The 21,250-nt window shown below is 38.5% G+C and overlaps 1 protein-coding gene across 3 annotated transcripts in view; it reads right to left on the minus strand.

Moving 5' to 3' along the window:
• Positions 1 to 21,250, minus strand: part of IKZF3 (IKAROS family zinc finger 3) — a 93,660-nt gene that overhangs the window by 50,608 nt on the left and 21,802 nt on the right. For 2 of the 3 annotated variants that reach the window (XM_049860401.1, XM_049860399.1), the window contains one exon: positions 17,230 to 17,331. In XM_049860401.1, coding sequence (XP_049716358.1) covers positions 17,230 to 17,331 — 102 coding nt within the window. The remainder of the gene's footprint in view (positions 1 to 17,229; positions 17,332 to 21,250) is intronic. The other variant, XM_049860400.1, reaches the window with a different exon arrangement.

The following is a 21,250-nucleotide window of genomic DNA, read 5'->3' on the forward strand; positions in this document are numbered from 1 at the left end:
ATTGTTAACCAATGTCATAGAACAATGTGTGTATTGACTGTTTAATGAGAAACTAGTTTGTTCTGTAAACCTTCATCTAAAGTACAATACAAAATTTAAAAAAATAAATGAATTTCTGTTCTTACAAGCCAAAAAAAAAAAAAAAAAAAAAGGCATCAGAATGGGTATTGATAATTACAGGGAAAGAACTATACGGTATTTTACTGTTAGTTTTGCCCACTGAAAATAGACATGAATGCCTTAAAAAAAAAAAAAAGTTCTGATAAAGAGCATGGGCTTTGGACTAAGACATAACCTAGATTCAAGCTGTACTAACTAGCTGTGTGATCTCAACAAGTCACTTCTCTAAGTTTTTTCGTTTCTGCATTGATGATAATGTCTGCATTACTATAAGAGGATTGTTATAGTAATGAAATTAAGCAAAATGATGCATATAAAGGCCTAGCATAGTGGTCAACCTAATATCTCTATGACCTTGGCTTAGGCAAAGATTACTTACATATGACACCAGAAGCATAATCCATAAATAAAAATAATGATAAAGTATACTTCATCAAGATTTAAAACATTTGTGCCTCAGAAGACACCACGAAGAAAATGAAAAGACAAGGCAAAGACTGTAAGAAAGTATTTGTAAATTATATATCTGATAAAGGACTTCTGTCCAGAATATGTAAAGAATTTTCCAATTTCAAAACTTACCACAAAACGATGATAATCAACACAATGTGGTACTGGCATAAGGAAAGACATACGGATCATTAAAATAAAATTGATAGTCCAGAAACAAAACCTTGTATTTATGGTCAGTTATTTTGACAAAGGCGCCAAGACAATTCAGTGGCGGAAAAGACAGTCTTTTCAACAAATGGTGCTGGGACAACTGAATAGCCACATATCAAAAGATTAAATTTAGATCCTTACCTCACACCAGTCACAAAAATTAACTCAAAATAGATTGCAAACCTAAACATAAGAGTTAAAACTGTAAAACTCAGGACAAAACAGGGGAACATCTTCATGACCTTGGCTTAGGTAAAGATTTCTTAGATGTGAGAAGAAAAAGCATGATTCATAAATGAAAATAACTTATAACTCAATAATAAGGCAATACCCCAATTAAAAAAACAGGTAAAACATTTGAACTGCCATTTCACCAAAGAAGTTGTACAAATGGCCAATAAGCAAATGAAAAGATGCTCAACATTATTAGTCATAACCCACTGCGGTTGAGTTGATTCCGACTCATAGTGACCCTACAGAATAGAGTAAAACTGCCCAATAGGGTTTCTAAGGAACGGTTGGTAGATTTGAACTGCTGACTCTTAACCACTGTGCTACCAGGGCTTCTATTAGTCATTAGAGAAATACAAATTAAAACCACAAGGAGATACCACTTCACACCCCTAGAATGGCTATAATCAAAAAGACAGTAATGAATGTTGGTGAGGTCTCAGAGAAAATGGAACCCTCGTACATTGCTGGTGGAAACGTAAAATGGCGCAGCCACTTTGGAAAACAGTTTGGCAGTGTGGTAGGCAGCCTTCTAAAGTGGCTCCCAATGATCCCTCCCTCCTAGTATTCATACCTTGTATAATGTCTTCCCCTTGAGTGTAGGCTGGACCTATGTGACTTGCTTCTAATTAATAAAAAAAAAATAGAACATGGCAAAAGCGATGGGAAATCACTTCTGTGATTAGGTTATGAAAAGACTGACTTCCAACTTGTTTGAACTCACTCTCTGGTGATTCTTGCGTGCTTTTCTGATAAAGCAAGCTAAAGAGGCCCAGATAGTAGGTAACTGAAGGTGGTTTCTGGTCAGTTTCCAGTGAGGAAATGAGGACCTCTGTTCAACAACCCTCAACGAACTGAATCCTGACAACAACCTCATGAATGAGTTTGAAACCTGATCCTTCCCTTGTCAAGCCTTTAAATGAGACCATAGCCTAGGCCAATACCTTGATTGCAGCCTTGTGAGGGACCCTGAAGCAGAAGACCCAGATAAACTGGGCCCATAATCCTAAGATAATAAATTTGTGCTGTTTTTAAGCCACTAAGGTTTGAGATCCTTAGAAACACTATGGGGCAACCCACTCTGTCCTATAGGGTCGCTGAGTCCAAATCAACTCAATGGCACAGAACAACAATAAAAGGTTTGGGATAATTTATTATGCAGCAATAGATAATTAATATAGTTAGAAAGTTAATGTTGATTTGCCGTACAATCCAGCAATTCCACTCCTACAAAAATGAAAACGTGTGTCCACACAAAGATTTGTACACAAATGTTTATAGCAGCATTACTCCTGAGAGCCCAAAACAGAAACAATACAAATGCCCATCATCTAGTGAATTGATAAACAAAAGTAATATATCAATACAATGGAATACTATTCAGAAATAAAAAGGAACAAACTACTGATAAATAGAACAACACAGATGAACCTTAAAAACATTTTCCTAAGTAAAGAAACCAGAAGCAAAAGGCTACATATTATTCCATTTATATGAAAAGTCGAGAAAAAGCAAATCTATAGACAGAAATCAGATTAGTGGTTGCTGGAAACCCTAGTGGTTAAGAGCTACGGCTGCTAACCAAAAGGTCGGCTGTTCAAATCCACCAGGCGCTCCTTAGAAACTCTATGGGGCAGTTCTACTCTGTCCTGTGCGGTTGCTATGAGTCGGAATTGACTGGAAGGCAATGGGCTTGGGCTTGGCTAGGACTTTCCCTAAGACTGCAAAGTATCTTTTTGAGGTGATGGAAATGTTGTAAAACATGTTAGCAGTTGCACAATTGCATAAATTTGCTAAAAATCACTGAATTGAATATTTAATGGCATGAAAATACCACTCTAAGAATTGTTAAAATCTATAAGGATTAAAAAACCCTAATAACTAGCTACCCTGATACTGATTCTGTCTCAAGAGGGAAGAGTTTCACTACCCATTCACCAACTACTAGAAACGGCATCGTGATAAATTTAGCTTTTAGATTACCATTAATCCCAGAAGACAAAAAAATCATCATAAGAGTACCTTTAATTCCTTTTGTTCATATGCAACTGACTTCATGCCCTCTTCCATGAAATTACTAAGAACAGCTAATTTAGAGAGAGTGGAGGGAGTGGGCTGTCTCATTAGGGGGAGAGCAATTGGGAGTATGTAGCAAGGTGTATATAAGTTTTGTGTGAGAGACTGACTTGATTTGTAAACTTTCACTTAAAGCACAATAAAAATTAAAAATAAATAAATAATTAAAAAACACAAGGTGCATCTGCTACTACATTTGGCAGTAGGAAAGGTGGCTAAAATGATCAACAGTAAAGGAGGTGGCCTGAAAGGACATCTCCTATACTCAGTTATTTTATTGTCAATTTCAGACAAATACCTAAATAACTACTGATTTCTGGTCTCCTTCTAAAATTTTTTTTTTAATTGTGCTAAAATTCATAAAGACCCATGTTTTCTAATTGTACTATCTTTGCCATAGTTCGTGCTTTTATGAACTATACTGTCTCACTTTCTACTCTGTTAATACCTCAACTCTTCTAATAATTTCACATGCTTTGCTATGCTAACCCAATCAAATGCTATGAGACCATTATTATTAATAAGTACTGTCCCTGGCCTACGAGGCAGCAATGGTATAGTAAATGCACACAGGGAAGCCCTCTGAGGGCTCACTCATGGATGTGTGAGTTTAATACTCCCACATACAAAAAAAGAAAGAAAGAATTCTCTCTTCTTTGTAGTCTCAGAGGGAGAACTAGCACAAACTGAAGGGCAAAACAAAACAAAAAAAAACTAAACCCAGTGCCGTGGAGTTGATTCTGACTCATAGTGACCCTATAGCGACCCTACAGGACAGAGTAGAACTGCCCCATAGAGTTTGGGTTAGGACAGGAAAATCAAGCTATATAATTGATGCTGAGTAAAAAAAAATTTTTTTTTTTTTTTAAGGAACAGTCGTATATAAATGCCAGAAATAGTTTAGAGCTCAAGGCAGCGCCGGGAGTTAATAAAGGTGCATTAATTGTGCCCAAATTTTGGTAGATGGGAAATATAGCCATGAGCCTAGGCTGACTTAAGAGAAGTTAATTAATGAAGAGCCTTTCCCATTTTCTCCATGGCTGCTATGATCTTCCTTGAGGAGTAACAAAGGAGAACAAAGGCATGGCTGGGATTTCTACTTCTGCAGACACAGGTGCAGAAAAGGCTGGTTCTAACAAATCTTGTCAATGTCTTTAATGCCACCAGACTGACTAATACAGCGAAATATCTATCAGGATCCCATTTTTACTTATTCAGTTGACAGAATTAACACCCTGGTAAGGTCACAAATTATTTTTAATTATTAAACCTTGGGTCTCCATATGTTACTGTTTAGAGAGCATCATCCACTGCAGAACATAGTTTTCCAGACCATCATTCCTGCAACCTCAAATCTAGATCCAAAATTGCAGTCGGTTAAACCAGACAGCTGAATGAGAAACCATCTGGACCTACCAGTCAGAATGAGAAAGGCCACATGTTAAACCCAGATAATCCTGTTTATTGGTGTCTGAAGGTTATACACCAAGGGTGGGATTACCAGGGTCTGCCTTTAGTCCCAGCTCTGACACCTTCATTCATCTGCTGTGTGTGTGTGTGACACTTTAAAATCTAAAACATTAAAAGTCCTGTGTTGACAGTCACTTCCAAGCGTAATTTTCTGAATTTGAAGCCTGAGTTCTCCGCCAACCTATTGCTGGACTACTAGTCAGGTGCTGGAATGAGCCACGTAACAGAGCTGTCAGGGGTAGATGGTGTGTCAGGGGCAGATGGTGTCTGCTCTTTTTTCAACTGTTTTCAAAATTTCCATCCAGCGTTTTTCTATGGTTGAAGCACCAGCAACTTCTGCCATCAAAGTGGAGAGAAAGGAAAAGGTCTCTGAATCAGCAAGAAATCAAATTAAAAGACTGCCTGAGGCCAAGGTTCAGGGTGGTAACGAACAAAGGGGGATTGTATTTATTCCATGATTTTCCAAAGTCAGTATGTATTATCTATACATACAAGCAGAACTGAGCCAAAACTGTTCATGTTGGAAGCAACAATTCCACAGACCATTACATACGAAACTATTACAAAAACAGCAAAGTCAAAAAGCCTTAATGCTTATATGTTTAGACCAGGGCCTATACATCTTTTTTAGGTTGTGGACCTCTTTGTCAACTGTATGAACGCTACAGACTCTTTGCAGAGAAAAATGCACATATGCTCACAAACACAAAGTTTCACAAAAAAGGTTTATCAAACTCTGAAAGTCTGGTAAGAATCTCCGTGTTAAGCCCATTGCCTTCGAGTCAATTCCAACTCATAGCGGACCTATAGGAGAGAGTAGAACCGCCCCATACAGTTTCCAAGGAGCGCCTGGTGGATTCGAACTGCCAACCTTTTGGTGAGCAGCTGTACCATTTAATCACTACACCACGAGGGTTTCCATCTCTGTGTATGCCTTTAAATAGGTGCAGGCTTAAACTGAAGGTGGCTCTGGTCTATACGTTGCATACTTTATATGACAGAGGCTGGTGGTCTTCAAACTTTTTGCTCAAGTGCCCTTAAAAGAATCTTGAAAAACTATGTCTCCTTCTGATACATAAAAAAAAAATAGTGTGCATTAAGTAGATGCTAAATTGATATCGGCAATATTTCATCCTAAGTTTAAAAATTTTAAAACAAAAGCATTTTTTGTTTACTGTAAATAATGTTTTAAACTGCTATCACACACTTTCAAATGTATCTAATGGAATATAAATACTAGTGATTTTATTTACTCCATCATAAATTTTAAAATATATTTTTTATATCAAAAATTTTCTCCTTGAACTCCTATTTCCATTCACGTTCCCCATATGTTGTTATCCTGATATGCTACTCTTTTATGGTTGAGTCTTCTATTGTTCATTCTACTGTATTTCTCTGCAAAACAACAAAAATATGTATACATAAGAATATAGTTATAAGACATAAAGTAATACTCGTGAAGAGTCTGCTTCTCAGTTCAAGCAGATACATGAGACTAAATGGCCAGCTCCTGCCTGGAAGTGAGATAAGAAGGCAGAAAGAGACAGGAGCTGGTTGAATGGACATGGGAAATCTGGGATGGAAAGGAGGAGTGTGCTGACATATTACAGGCATAGCAACTCGGGTCACGTAACAACGTGTGTATAAATTTTTGTATGAGAAACTAACTTGAGCTGTAAACTTTCACGTAAAGCACAATAAAAAAAAGCCTTGGAAATCCTATGGGACAGTTCTACTCTGTCCTGTATGGTCGCTATGAGTTGGAACAGACTTGATGAAAAAAAAAAGAATATAGGGTCACTATGAGCAGGAATCTACTCGACGGCAGTGAGTTTGGGTTTTTATTTGTATACGTTTAAGAATTAAAAAATGTTACTATCAAGTGTGATGTGTCAAAAAATTTCTTCTGGACTGAGTCATCATTACAAATATTAGCATACAGTTGATTAAAAAATAGATATATTGTAAATCTTGACCAATAATTACTAAATATAAAAGGTAAACTCTATTGGGAATGTACCTCCTAATGAGATGGATGGAGAGGGATACATTTCTGAAAGTCTGATTAAAGGAATCAACTAATTGACTCTTTGGCTGGCATCCTGGAAGTATCTATACTTTAGAGCAAAGAAGTAAGAGTTGGGATGAGTGCATTTCTTTTATAAAGTAGAGAAGGATGATTGTGAAAAGAGAAGTGGGAAAGAAGAATCTCAACTTCAGGAGCCTCTAGGACAGATCAGTTTTAGGAGAGAGAACATATTAAAGTTGAGAACCTGGAAATTAATTTTCTTAAAATGATCCACACCCATATAATCCCTGGGAAGTCCTCCCAGGCCCCAGTCTAAACAGTTTAGGGAACACTGCCACAAAAGACCCCATTGCCCAAGTGTACTCACATGCCCTTCTTCACTTTACTCAACCAACAATTCTTTAGTGAGCATCCGTGAACAATGCAGGGGATGACTGGGGGAATGGATGGTTAGATGAAAAGGCAGAAGGAAAAATGGATAAATATTGAGCACTTATGAAATGCCCAGACATTTGGCATAAAAGAATAATAACATCTAAAAAAGGTTCTTCCCTTGCCTTGTCACCATCTCTTTGGGGAAACTTACAGTAAACACAATGTGCAAGTTTGGACATGACAGGATTGGTGATTGCCTCCAGTGGTCTGCCCCTTCCCCATTCTCAAACAGGATAGAGCTGAAGTTCTTGTTATGGTAGTGGGTAGGAAATAAATGCCTCATAATCATTTGGGACTTTTACAGTTTAACGTTATGGTCAACTGTGTCCAGTATAAACTTCACTGTTGTCACTTCATGCTTTTTGTAACAATACCTACGAAGTGAAAAAATACGTATTTCATTGACTTTACAATAATGTGACCCTCATATTACATAAGGTAAAATTTTGGATCCTACGTACTATGTTGAAGAGATCTCACGCACTCTCATCTTCAACATGATTCTCTAAAAAAATCCAAAAAAAAATTGTTCCTTCTGAACTGCAAAAAAAAAAAAAAAAATGGCCTAGTGAGCAAGGACAGCCCTCAGTCCAATAGTGTGCTGGTAAGTGTTTAATAACCAACTAGAAGTGGAGGGATGGGCTTATTTGTAGAATTTGCTGATTTCAGTGGTATAAATATTCATACCATGCCCGATTTCAAGCTACCAACAGCACAAAGAATTTCTGAAAATTTAACAAGAGGCAATGAATTGGCTCCAGCACACCACTGGGACTCCTCTCTTATCCTTCAGCAGGATGCCTTCATGTGGTTACCAAACTTCACCACCGCACACAATGACCAGGGGCTGGATGCCTGGTTCCAAACTTGGTTTGAGCAGCTGAACTCACTTGGCAAGAGCAGATGCTATGAGAGTTAATGCGTACATATGGGTGTTTCATGAGAACTGTTAAGACAACCAGATTGGAATCTACATTTTATTTTACACTCATTTTACTTCCACTCCAATGAGGCACCACCATATTGTGCCACAGACAAGGAAAGCAAAAAAAAGAAGGATCCACTAAGGACACTGGACAGATCATTTTTCTATCAATCATTATAACTGTCCACTCCACTTTTGCAGATGCCGAATACCTTCCTGTAAGTTCCTTTTAGTTCATCGTGCTACACGACTTGGTTCAAAAAAAAAAAAAAATCCAGAAATGCTTTTTTGTTAAGAAGATTCAAGGAAAGGTGTCTTGGTTTTATCATCGACAAAATTTACCTATTTGACACAGTTGAAGCTGTAAAGCCTCTCTGCCCATTGTGAGCACTTACAGAAATCCCCCGAGTGAACTGCAGCAAAGCATTGCTGATTTTGTAAGATAACCCCTGCATCCCATGAGCGACAGGTCTTGGTCTGGGCTTGAGAGATGTAATATTTTGATAAAAAAGAAAAAAAGGCACTTCCTTTTGAAGCATATATTTGCGTGTGCTGAGCAGAACCGCTGGAACCTCAGTCAGCGCCTAGGCGAGGCTGACACGGTCTCTCCCAGCTCGTTCCAGCCATAAACCCCACCTTCACACATCTAAATGTAGTAGTAATTAGCATCCATAAACCACAAATGTGGCTTGTTTTTTCCTCCCTCTTTCAGAAGTATCAAAGCAGCCTGTACTTCTCATAAGCATAAAAAAGTTGTATGCCTCAAAAGGGATTGAGACTTTGACGTGGAAAGCTACTGATGACTAGCGTTCTCTCTCCCAAGAAGGGAAGAATTATTTTTTCAGTAAATTTTCTAAGTAAAGCTCTTATCTTTAGCTTAAATGTCTGTGCCACACTAAAAACTAAAACCAAACCCGTTGCCGTCGATTCCAACTCACAGTGACCCCATACGACAGAGTAGAACTGCCCCAAAGGGTTTCCAAGGAGTGGCTGGTGGATTCAAACTGCTGATCTTTTGGTTAGCAGCCAAGTTCTTAATCACTGTGCCACCAGGGCTCCAACAGAGAAAATTTAAGGCATTTCAAAAAACTATTATATTCAACATTTCTCATGGAATCAGACAAGGCCCATAGCTCATACAGGACTGAAATAATGAAATAAATCCAGTGATTAATCACTGTTGTACAGCTAATTAAAAATAAATCTACTTCACAATGGGTGTCAGGTATATTTGATATCCAGTTGTGAACAGTCAGAAAATAAAGGGTAAATGTACAACTTATGCAAGGTAAAACAGCTGATGTTGATGGGGACCCAACGTATATTGTGTACTTTTGCTTTGACAGAAGCTCAAGAACAAATGGCTAGTGTAAGCAGAAAGAGGTAGCAGCTATAGGCTGCTAAAACTGGGGGTCAGCAGAGTGTTAAATGCAGGGGATTAGTAGCCAAACTTTATATTCCTTAATTACTCAAAGAGGAAAAATAATGCCACCGGCATATGCATGTAAAATCACAACTTCTGCAAGCTCATAACATATGTGCTCATGGCAGAATCTTTTCTTCCATTTTCTAAGTGGGAAATGGCAAGACGGGGATCCAATTTCAGAGAAAGAGCAAAAAAAAAAAAACCCAAAAAAGGGCTGAGGCAAAAAGCTGTGAGGGTTAATCCTCCCTACTGGGGCTTACTGGATGATATTCCGCCATCTTATGTCTCATCTCTACCTACTTATATCTCTTCGTACACTAATGCTGTACACATGTTACCTGTAGCTCTGATATCCAGAGACTTATTTTACTCTATTCCTCTGAACACAAGCCAGATAACAAGCAATAGGGACATTCTTTTTCATGAGATGTTATGATATTGTTTTAATTTCTGCTTTTGACTTCACAGTATCTCACTGACATTTTAGATCCAATAGGAAGGTCCCAACATCCTTTGTATACAGTAAAGTGCCTATGATACTCTCAGCAATCAGCTGCTTAACAAAAAATGAAGACTTGGGGATTCTCAGGTTATTTGTTACTGCTCAAGATTAGTCTGACAGCAGTTGCAGATGGTCACCACTAAAAAGAAGAGAAATAATAATTGTTCATATGAGTGAACGACCAGGTGGGAAAAGGAACTCTGAACCTCTTCATTTCTTATGCTTTTTAATCTAAGTGGATTATACCACTTCATAGGTAAGTATTTTTAGAAAGATGCAAATGTTGGCTACTAGGGCTTTTTTTCCCAAAAAGTATAAAATTTAACTGGGAGTGAGAGCTTGTCACACATCAAACTTTAGATACATAATTAGGTGCTTAAATAAGTATCAATCGAATAACCTCCAAAAGTTCAGCTCTAGGACTATACTGGGATGTAGAACAAGAGGAATGAGAGCTGTAATGGCGCAAGAGGGCTCCATGGAGGAAATAAACTTGAGTCGATTCAAGTATCTCCAGCGTATTAATCTACTGGATTTAAATTATCAGGAATAATGGGGGGACCAATGAAGTGGTAACACAACATTTAATCTACAAATTCTTATTCTTGTCTAATTAATCTATGTAAGTTGTAGCAGTACAGAGCTATACCAGCTGTTACAGATTGAATTATGTTCCCCCCAAAATATGTGTTGTAAATCCTAACTTCTATGCCTGCAGTTATAATCCCATTTGAGAATGGGTTGTCTTTGTAATGTTAACGAGGCAGGGTTAGGGTAAGGTGTATCTTGAATAGATCTCTTTTGAGATATAAAAGAGATCAAACAAGTGGGCAGAGGAGAGATGGGTAAGATAGATGCCAAGACACACAGAGATCTCCAACGAACCAGAAAGCAGAAACTGAAGAGATAAGGACCTTCCTTCAGAGCCAACAGAAAGAGAAAGCCTTCCCCTGGAGCCAGCACCCTGAATTCAGGCTTCTAGCCTGCTCCCCACAGCCCACTACCCTCGAGTTGATTCTGACTCATAGCGACCCCTGGTTTCCAAGGCTGTAAGTCTCTACGGAAGCAGACTGCCATAGCTTTCTCCTGCAGAGCTGCTGGTGGTTTCAAACCGCTGACCTTTCAGTTAGCAGTCAAGTGCTTTAACCACTGCGCCACAAGGGCTCCTTTCTAGCTTCCTAAACTGTGAGAAAATAAATTTCTATTTGTTAAAGCCACCCATTTGTGGCATTTTCCATTACAGCAGCACTAGATAACTAAGACCCAACTATGTGTGTGTATGTGTCTGCGTATGTGGTAAACAGCTGTTCATATTATGTATTTTTATAACTTTTTTTCATATTTAGTGTTAGACCCCCCAGTGATGCCCTTTTGAAATCGTTATATAAACTCTGTTCCTTTCAAAGAGCAAAAGCTTTCTTAAACCATCATACAATAAATGCATCTACTAGGCCAGGAGTCAGCAAACTATGGCCGGCGGGCCAAATCCAACCTACCATCTGTTTTTGTAAATAAAGTTCTATTGGAACACAGCCACACTGGTTTATGTACCTTCTATGGCTGCTTCTGTACCACAACAGCAGAGCTGAGTAGTTGCAATAGAGACTCTATGGCCCACAGAGTCTAAGATATTTACTATCTGGCCCTACAGAAAAAGTTTGCCAACACCTGCACTAAGCTCCTGGGAATATACTGTAAAAATTAGAACATCTGTGGAGAGGGGAACAAGTGAACTCATGTTTGATGTAATATCTTTTGAAAGTTTTTTTCCAAATATTTTTATATTGTTGTTCAAATAACAACTCTAATTGGTAAAGGCTTCCCCCTACCTCTTAAAAACTAATCTGCCTTTTTCCATAACAGCACATGGGAAAAAACCAAGTTTTTCTATTAGGACCTGAAATTTTTGATAAAACAATTTGGGCAAATCTACTGCAAAAGATGTCTTTACAGTGTTAAAAAACAAAGATGTCATTTTGACGACTAAGGTACACTAAGGTACCCAAGTTATGGTATTTTCAACCATGTCATATGCACACAAAAGCTGGACAATGAAAAAGGAATAATGAAGATTACTGATGCATTCAAACTGTGGTGTTGGCAAAGAATACTAAATATACTGTGGACTGCCAGAAGAATACACAGATCTGTCTTGGAGGAAGTACAGCCAGAACGCTCTTCAGAAGTGAGGATGGCAAGACCCTCTCACTTACTTTGGACATGTCATCAGGAGGGACCAATTGCTGGAGAAAGATATCATGCTTGGGAAAATAGAGGGTCAGTGAAAAAAATGGAGACTGTCAATGAGATGGATTGACACAGTGGCTGCGACTATGGGCTCAAACATAGCAAGTACTATTGTGAAGATGGCATAGGACCAGGCAACATTTTGTTTTGTTATACATAAGGTCTCTATGAGTCGGAGCCAACTCGACAACAACTAACAACAACAAGGAAGCCTATAAAAATATACATGATGCTTTGTTTTTTAAAATACATAAATTAACCATGGTCTCGGGGGACATCTAGCTCAACTGATGTAATACAATTTATAAAGAAAATGTTTTGCATCCTATTTTGGTGAGTAGCATCTGGGGTCTTAAAAGCTTGTGAGCTGCCATCTAAAATACATCTACTGGTCCCACCCTGTCTGGAGCAAAGGAGAATGAAGAAAACCAAAAACACAAGAGAAAGATAAGTCCAAAAGACTAATGGACCATAACTACCACAGCCCTCACCAGACTGAGTCCAGAATAACTAGATGGTGCCTGGCTACCACCACCAACTGCTCTGACAGGGATCACAAAGGAGGGTCCCAGAAGGAGCAAGAGAAAAATGAAGAACAAAATTCAAACTCACAAAAAAAGACCAGACTTACTGGTCTGACAAAGACTGGAGAAACCCCAAGGGTATGGCCTCCAGACACCCTTTTAACTTAGTTCTGAAGTCACTCCTGAAGTTTGCCCTTGAGCCAAAGATTAGACAAGCCTATGACACAAACAATAACACATGTAGTTCAACCATGTACATGAGACTAAATTGGACACATCAGCCCAAAAGCAAATATGAGAAGGTAGGAAGGGACAGGAAAACTAGACAAATGGAAATGGGGAACCCGAGCTCAAGAAGGGGAGAGTGGTGGCAACCAATATCACAAAAAATTTGTGTATTAGTTGTTTAATGAGAAACTAATTTACTCTGTAAACTTTCAACTAAAGCACAATTAAAAAAAAAAACTTTCGTAGCAAAAACTAAGTAATTAAACATGATCACAATGATTCTAAATTTAAAGCATTCTAAGACAGGTCTCAATTTCTAAAACTTTTCAGAGGGTATTAAAAGAATGCTTCCATTTCCTGAACACAACTGAATGCTTCAAAGGCCAGAGTAGCACAAACAGGGGTTTCGGGACCATGGTTTCGGGGGACATCTAGGTCAACTGGCATAATAAAATGTATTAAGAAAATGGTCTACATCCCACTTTGGTGAGAGGTGTCTGGGGTCTTAAACACTAGAAAGTGGCCATCTAAGATGCATCAATTGGTCTCAACCCACTGGAGCAAAGCAGAACGAAGAACACCAAAGACATATGGTAAAGATGAGCCCAAGAGACAGAAAGGGCCACATAAACCAGAGGCTCCATCAGCCTGAGACTGGAATAACTAGATGGTGCCCAGCTACCACCAATCACTGCCCTGACAGGGAACACAGCAGAGATCCCTGATGCAACAGGGGAACAGTGGGACGCAGATCTCAGATTCTTGTAAAAAGACCAGACTTAATGGTCTAACCGAGACTAGAGGGGCTGTGGAGGTCATGGTCCCTGGACCCTTTGTTAGCCCAAGACTGGAACCATTCCCGAAGCCAACTCTTCAGACAGGGACTGGACTGGACTGTAAGACAGATAATGATGCTGGTGAGGAGTGAGCTTCTTGGCTCAAGTAGACACATGAGACTATGTGGGCAACTCCTGTCTGGAGGTGAGATGAGAAGGAAGAGGGAGACAGATCCTGGTTGAACAGACACAGGGAATAAGGGTGGAGAAGAACGTGCTGTCTCATTAGCAGAGCAGCTAGGCGTACATAGCAAGGTGTGTATAACTTTTTGTATGACAGACTCAGTTGATTTGTAAACTTCCACTTACCGCCCAACAAATAAATAATTTTTAAAAAATCGCGAAAAAAAAAATGAATGCTTCCATTAAACTTGAACAGGATAGGAGTTTCTAAAGCATGCTCCAAGTTTTTGGTAATTGTTAGTATATTATAGCTAAATTTCCTCTATCACTTTTAAAAGTATAATCTTCTCTCTAGTCCTAATGTTTCCCCACACTGCATATGGCAGAAGTTATCTTCTTATGCAGTACATACATCTACTATCAAGCAATGCTATTTTTCAATTCCATTATTTTTAAAGGAAGTGGCAGAATTCTTGCCTTCCATGCCAGACACCTGGGTTCAATTCCCAGTCAATGCACCTCATGTACAGCCACCGTTTATCTGTCAGTGGAGGCTTTCGTGTTGCTGTAATGCTGAACAGGTTTCAGCAGAGCTTCTAGACTCTGATGGACTAGGAAGAAAGGCCTGGTGATCTACTTCTGAAAATCAGCCAATGAAATCCCTATGGATCATAATGGCTTAATCCCATTATACATGGGACTGCCATGAGCTGGAGGCCAACTCAATGGCGGCTAAGAACAATCATCACATTTTATTTTTTTGAAAAAGCAGGGGTAGCCTGGTAACCACCTTTTCCAAGGAGTATGATCCAGATTAAGTACCAACTATTTAATAATAAAATAATCAGTCTGGAAGTTAATCATGAAATAATGGAATAATCTTACAAAACCAAAATGAACCTACTCATTTTTTTTTTTTTAAGTCAGGCTTAGAGGAAATAATCATTTCTTCTCTCTTTCCCAAATTATTTGGAATGGTTGATCTTACCTTCTAGTCTCTACCAAGAACTGCATGACATTCATAGTTCCCTAGAAGCTGGGACAAATAATTTCTATACACAGATATCCCATGAATCCACTGATACCTACTTGGAGGTAAGGTAATAGAACGGCATAGACAACCATAACAATTAAAGATGAACTAAGCTGAATGGACCACAGAGATGTAATCTCCCACTTTTCTCCTTGTGTAACACTTCCAGAGCAGGGTCAAGATGCACAGATGGAGTGGTTGAAGGCCTATAATCTGTTGTACGGGTTCCTAGAGAAGTGCGGCACTACCTTGGGTTTTTACAATATTTGTTTTAAATTCCTATAGATGAATGAAAATGATCTGGTTTCTTGTTTGTGTCTGGGTGTTTAGTCTGTTTTTTTCCTTCTTTCCAACTATCTGAAATCATAAACATCATAGGCTACTTCTGAATCCAGAGCAAATTCTAACAGCAAATTACAAATTTCCAGACCAAAGTTGTACAGGGATGATCTACCAGAACTGAGAAACCCTAACTCAGAAAACTGCAAGCCACAGGCACAGTTACCATTTGCCTCATTTTGAGTGCAGCTCCATGGATGTCACCTTCAAGAAGTTGCATGAAGATGGCAGAACACCATATGCCTTTCCTCAGCATAAATGACCACATCCTGTGCCAGGCAGCATTTTTCAGTCTCTGTGGTTAAGAACTGGCACAAATTAACGTATAGCTCGGCAGAGCTGGAATGTTAGTTGAAGCTGTGATTTGAATCAGAAGTTTTAGATACAGAACTCTATTTCTTGGTCTCTTTAAATGTCCCTTCAGAAATTTAAGGCAGAAGAAAAAGATTCTGAGAAATTATTTTCTTTTCTTCCTTTAAGAAACACATATAGCATTATTCACAACAGCTAAAAGGCGGAAACAACTCGAATGTCCATCCACAGATGAATGCATAAACAAATTGTGGTTATATACATACAATGGAATATTATTTGGCCATAAAAGGGAATGAAGTACTGATAAATGCTACAACTTGGATAAACCCTGAAAACATTATACTGAATGAGAGAAGCCAGACGAAAAATTGTCATTTATTGTGTGACATTTATACAAAATACCCATTTATATGAAATATCCAGAAAAAGTCAATCCATAGAGAAAGAAAGCAGACTGGTGATTGCTAGCAGCAGTCGGGGTGGGAAAACGGGGACCAAATGCTTAATGGGTATGAAGTTTCCTTTTGGAATGATGAAAATGTCTTGGAACTAGACAGAGGTGGTAGTTGCAAAACACTCTGAATGCACTAAATGCCACTGAACTGTTCACTTTAAAATGTTTAATTTTATGTTATATGAATCTCACCTTAAAGAAAAAGACACACACATATATATAATTAACCTAGGTCTTTCATTTAGTCATTCAGTTAACAAATATTTATTACACACCTACTAGGGGCCAGGCACTATTCTAGGTGCTGCAAACACCTAGCAGTGAAAAAGACAGACCAAGATCCTGACTTACGAAGGGCCGAGGGAGAGACAATAAGCAGACAAACTCCAAAGTGCCACGCAGAGAATCAGAATAGGGTACTTTGTTGGGATAACATATATAAAGCCTTGAAGGAAAAAAAATCGCCAGCCAAGAATCATATATCCAGCAAAAGTGTCTCTTAAATATGAAGGCAAAATTAGGACATTTCCAGATAAACAGAAGTTTAGGGAATTTGCAAAAACGAAACTAAAACTACAAGAAATACTAAAGGGAGTCCTCTGGTTAGAAAATCAATAACATCAGATAAAAACCCAAGACTAGAACACAGGACAGAGCAACCAGATATCAACCCAGAATAGTATACTGTGTTAAAATAGAGTGACTGGGTGGTCAGGGAAAGCCTCTGAAGGAGTAACATTTAAGATGAGAGCTGAGTGACATTTATAAAGCAATAGCGATTGCATTTATCAACATCAAGATTAAAAGAAAATGTGTGCAAAGTTAACACAAATACAGTGCTCAAAATTATGTATGAATTCACAAAAAAGCCCAGAAGTAAATATTCTATGTTAACAGACTATCTTTGTGTGGTAGGATAGAGGTAAGTTTTTCTTCTTTATTTCTACTTCAATGAAGTTTCTAAACTTTTTATAATGAACATGTATTGTATTACTTTTATAATGGAAAAAAGTAAAACGAACATTATTTTTAAAAATAAAGTTAATATAAGCTTGAACACTGAAGAGGTACCTTAAAAATTTGCCAATATCCTGTAACAGTTATATGCAATTATTTGTAAAATGAACAAAACTGAATCACACTCAACTAAATCCACAAATGTATTTTCCTTGGTGAGTTCTGGTTTCTCTCCAAGTAAGTCTTTACCATATCTCTAACTATTGGTGTTTTTTCTGTACACTGTAGCTCACCTCCTGTATCTTCATCTTCATTAGCCGGGCCTTCTGCACTGTCCACATTTTCTATTTCATGAGGTTTGGTTAAACTGTAGTCATTCAAAATCACCGGATCTTCTAAAACACAAAAAGAGCTTTAACCATGCAGTCAACTTTAAAGGATTTTTATAAACAGGTATCAATTAGATTCTCATTCAATTTTCAGCTTCACATTACCCTATAGGATAGGCAGTATCTCTTTCACATATATCTGAAGTGGAATATTATGTGCAAACTCTTGAGGTTTGGAAATATGCCCAGGTTCATACACCTTTCTAGTAGAAATGATTTCCTTTAATATTTCTTTTACCTGAGTTAAAATGTTTCTGTACTGAAATTTACTCCTCCGGTACTTTTTTCACAATGTTCAATAGGATGCTATTGTTGTTTCCGACTAAGAAGTATTAATGTGTAGTGATAGAAGTACTGAGCCTGAAAATACTGGCATAATCCAATTTGGAAAAGATGCTTTCCTGAGAAGCCTGAATACCAAATACCAAATCCTATTTTCCCCTGGTTCTCATACTTCAAATGTGTTTCTGTGGAAAAGACATTGGCCACCAAGTTCCTTTATTCCTCCGAACACTTATTAAATGGTGACAAGGCTTCACGTAAGAATAAATCGTATCAGAAAAACCATTAATGTAATCCACCACATAAATAAAACAAAAGACAAAAAACACATGATCTTATCAATTGATGCAGAAAAGGCATTTGACAAAGTCCAACTCCCACTTATGATAAAAACTCTCACCAAAATAGGAATTGAAGGAAAATTCCTCAACATAATAAAGGGCATCTATGCAAAGCCAACAGCCAACATCACTCTAAATGGAGAGAACCTGAAAGCACTTCCCTTGAGAATGGGAACCAGACAAGGATGCCCTTTATCACCGCTCTTATTCAACATCGTGCTAGAAGTCCTAGCCAGGGCAAATTAGGCTAGACAAAGAAATAAAAGGCATCCGGATTGGCAAGGAGGAAGTAAAATTATCTCTATTTGCAGATGACATGATCTTATACACAGAAAACCCTAAGGAATCCTCCAGAAAACTACTGAAACTAATAGAAGAGTTTGGCCGAGTCTCAGGTTATAAAATAAACATACAAAAATCACTTGGATTCCTCTACAGCAACAAAAAGAACATCGAAGAGGAAATAACCAAATCAATACCATTCACAGTAGCCCCCAAGAAGATAAAATACTTAGGAATAAATCTTACCAAGGATGTAAAAGACCTATACAAAGAAAACTACAAAGCTCTACTACAAGAAATTCAAAAGGACTTAAGTGGAAAACATACCTTGCTCATGGATAGGAAGACTTAACATAGTAAAAATGTCTATTCCACCAAAAGCCATCTATACATACAATGCACTTCCGATCCAAATTCCAATGTCATTTTTTATGGTGATAGAGAAACAAATCACCAATTTCATATGGAAGGGAAAGAAGCCTCGGATAAGGAAAGCATTACTGAAAAAGAAGAAGAAAGTGGGAGGCCTCACTATACCTGATTTCAGAACCTATTATACAGTCACAGTAGTCAAAACAGCCTGGTACTGGTACAACAACAGGCACATAGACCAATGGAACAGAATTGAGAATCCAAATATAAATCCATCCACGTATGAGCACCTGATATTTGACAAAAGCCCAGTGTCAGTTAATTGGGGAAAAGATAGTCTTTTTAACAAATGGTGCTAGCATAACTGGATATCCATTTGCAAAAAAATGAAATAGGATCCATACCTCACACCATGCATAAAAACTAACTCCAAGTGGATCAAAGACCTAAACATAAAGACTAAAACGATAAAGATCATGGAAGAAAAAATAGGGACAACCCTAGGAGCCCTAATACAAGGCATAAACAGAATACAAAACATTAGCAAAAATGACGAAGAGAAACCCGATAACTGGGAGCTCCTAAAAATCAAACACCTATGCTCATCTAAAGACTTCACCAAAAGAGTAAAAAGACCACCTACAGACTGGGAAAGAATTTTTAGCTATGACATCTCCGACCAGCGCCTTATCTCTAAAATCTGCATGATTCTGTCAAAACTCAACCACAAAAAGACAACCCAATCAAGAAGTGGGCAAAGGATATGAACACACACTTCACTAAAGAATATATTCAGGCAGCTAACAGATACATGAGAAAATGCTCTCGATCATTAGCCATTAGAGAAATGCAGATTAAAACTACGATGAGATTCCATCTTACTCCAACAAGGCTGGCATTAATCCAAAAAACAAAAAATAATAAATGTTGGAGAGGCTGCGGAGAGACTGGAACTCTTATACACTGCTGGTGGGAATGTAAAATGGTACAACCACTTTGGAAATCTATCTGGCGTTATCTTAAACAGTTAGAAATAGAACTACCATACAAAGCAGAAATCCCACTCCTCGGAATATACCCTAGAGAAACAAGAGCCTTCACACAAACAGATATATGCACACCCATGTTTATTGCAGCTCCGTTTACAATAGCAAAAAGCTGGAAGCAACCAAGGTGTCCATCTACGGATAAATCGGTAAATAAATTGTGGTATATTCACACAATGGAATACTACGCATCGATAAAGAACAGTGACGAATCTGTCAAACATTTCATAACATGGAGGAACCTGGAAGGCATTATGCTGAGCGAAATCAGTCAGAGGCAAAAGGACAAATATTGTATAAGACCACTATTATAAGATCTTGAGAAATAGTATAAACTGAGAAGAACACATACTTTTGTGGTTACGAGGGGGGGAGGGAGGGAGGGAGGGAGAGGGTTTTTTTACTGATTAATTAGCTGAAAAGAACTGCTTTAGGTGAAGGGAAGGACAACACTCAATACATGGAAGGTCAGCTCAACTGGACTGGACTGGACCAAAAGCAAAGAAGCTTCCGGGATAAACTGAATACTTCAAAGGTCAGCGGAGCAAGGGCAGGGGTTTGGGAACCATGGTTTAAGGGGACTTCGAAGTCAATTGGCAAAATAATTCTATTATGAAAACATTCTGCATCCCACTTTGAAATGTGGCGTCTGGGGTCTTAAAAGCTAATAAGCGGCCATCTAAGATGCATCAACTGGTCTCAACCCACCTGGAGCAAAGGAGAATGAAGAACACCAAGGTCACACAACAACTAAGAGCCCAAGAGACAGAGAGGGCCACATGAAGCAGAGACCTACATTACCCTGAGAACAGAAGAACTAGTTGGTGCTGGACCACAATCGATGACTGCCCTGGCAGGGAGCACAATAGAGAACCCCTGAGGGAGCAGGAGATAAATGGGATGCAGACCCCAAATTCTCGTAAAAAGACCATACTTAATGGTCTGGATGTGACTAGAGGAATCCCGGTGGGCATGGTCCCCAAACCTTCTGTTGGCACAGGACGGGAACCATCCCCGAAGACAATTCATCAGGCATGAAAGGGACTGGACAGTGGGTGGGAGAGAGATGCTGATGAAGAGTGAGCTAATAATATTAGGTGGACACTTGAGACTGTGTTGGCATCTCCTGTCTGGAGCGGGGATGGGAGGATAGAGAGAGTTGGAGGCTGCCAAAGTTTTCATGAAAGGAGAGATTGGAAGGGCCAACTCATTAGGGGGAGAGCAAGTGGGAGTAAGGAGTAAGATGTATATTAACTTATATGTGACAGACTGACTTGATTTGTAAACGTTCACTTGAAGCTCAATAAAAGTTAATTTAAAAAAAAAAGAATAAATCATAATCTTGTCCTCAAGTAGCTTATAAACTGTAGATGTGGGTAAAAACAAGTACACAACCACAATGCAAGGCAGACTCAGAAAGGGACCAAGGGAAATACAAAGTGCTACTGGGGTTCACAAGAAAGAGTGCAGGCATAATAAAAGCATATGTAAGGAAACAGTAACTTGTTAAAAATCTCTCCCTTTGAATTTGGGCTGGTCTTGGGATTTGCTTTGACCAACAGTAGAAATGTTGTGCCAATTCTGAGCTGTGGTCCCAAGAGG

This window comes from Elephas maximus, chromosome 19 (assembly GCF_024166365.1).
Source record: "Elephas maximus indicus isolate mEleMax1 chromosome 19, mEleMax1 primary haplotype, whole genome shotgun sequence".
In the NCBI taxonomy this organism is placed as follows: Eukaryota; Metazoa; Chordata; class Mammalia; order Proboscidea; family Elephantidae; genus Elephas; species Elephas maximus.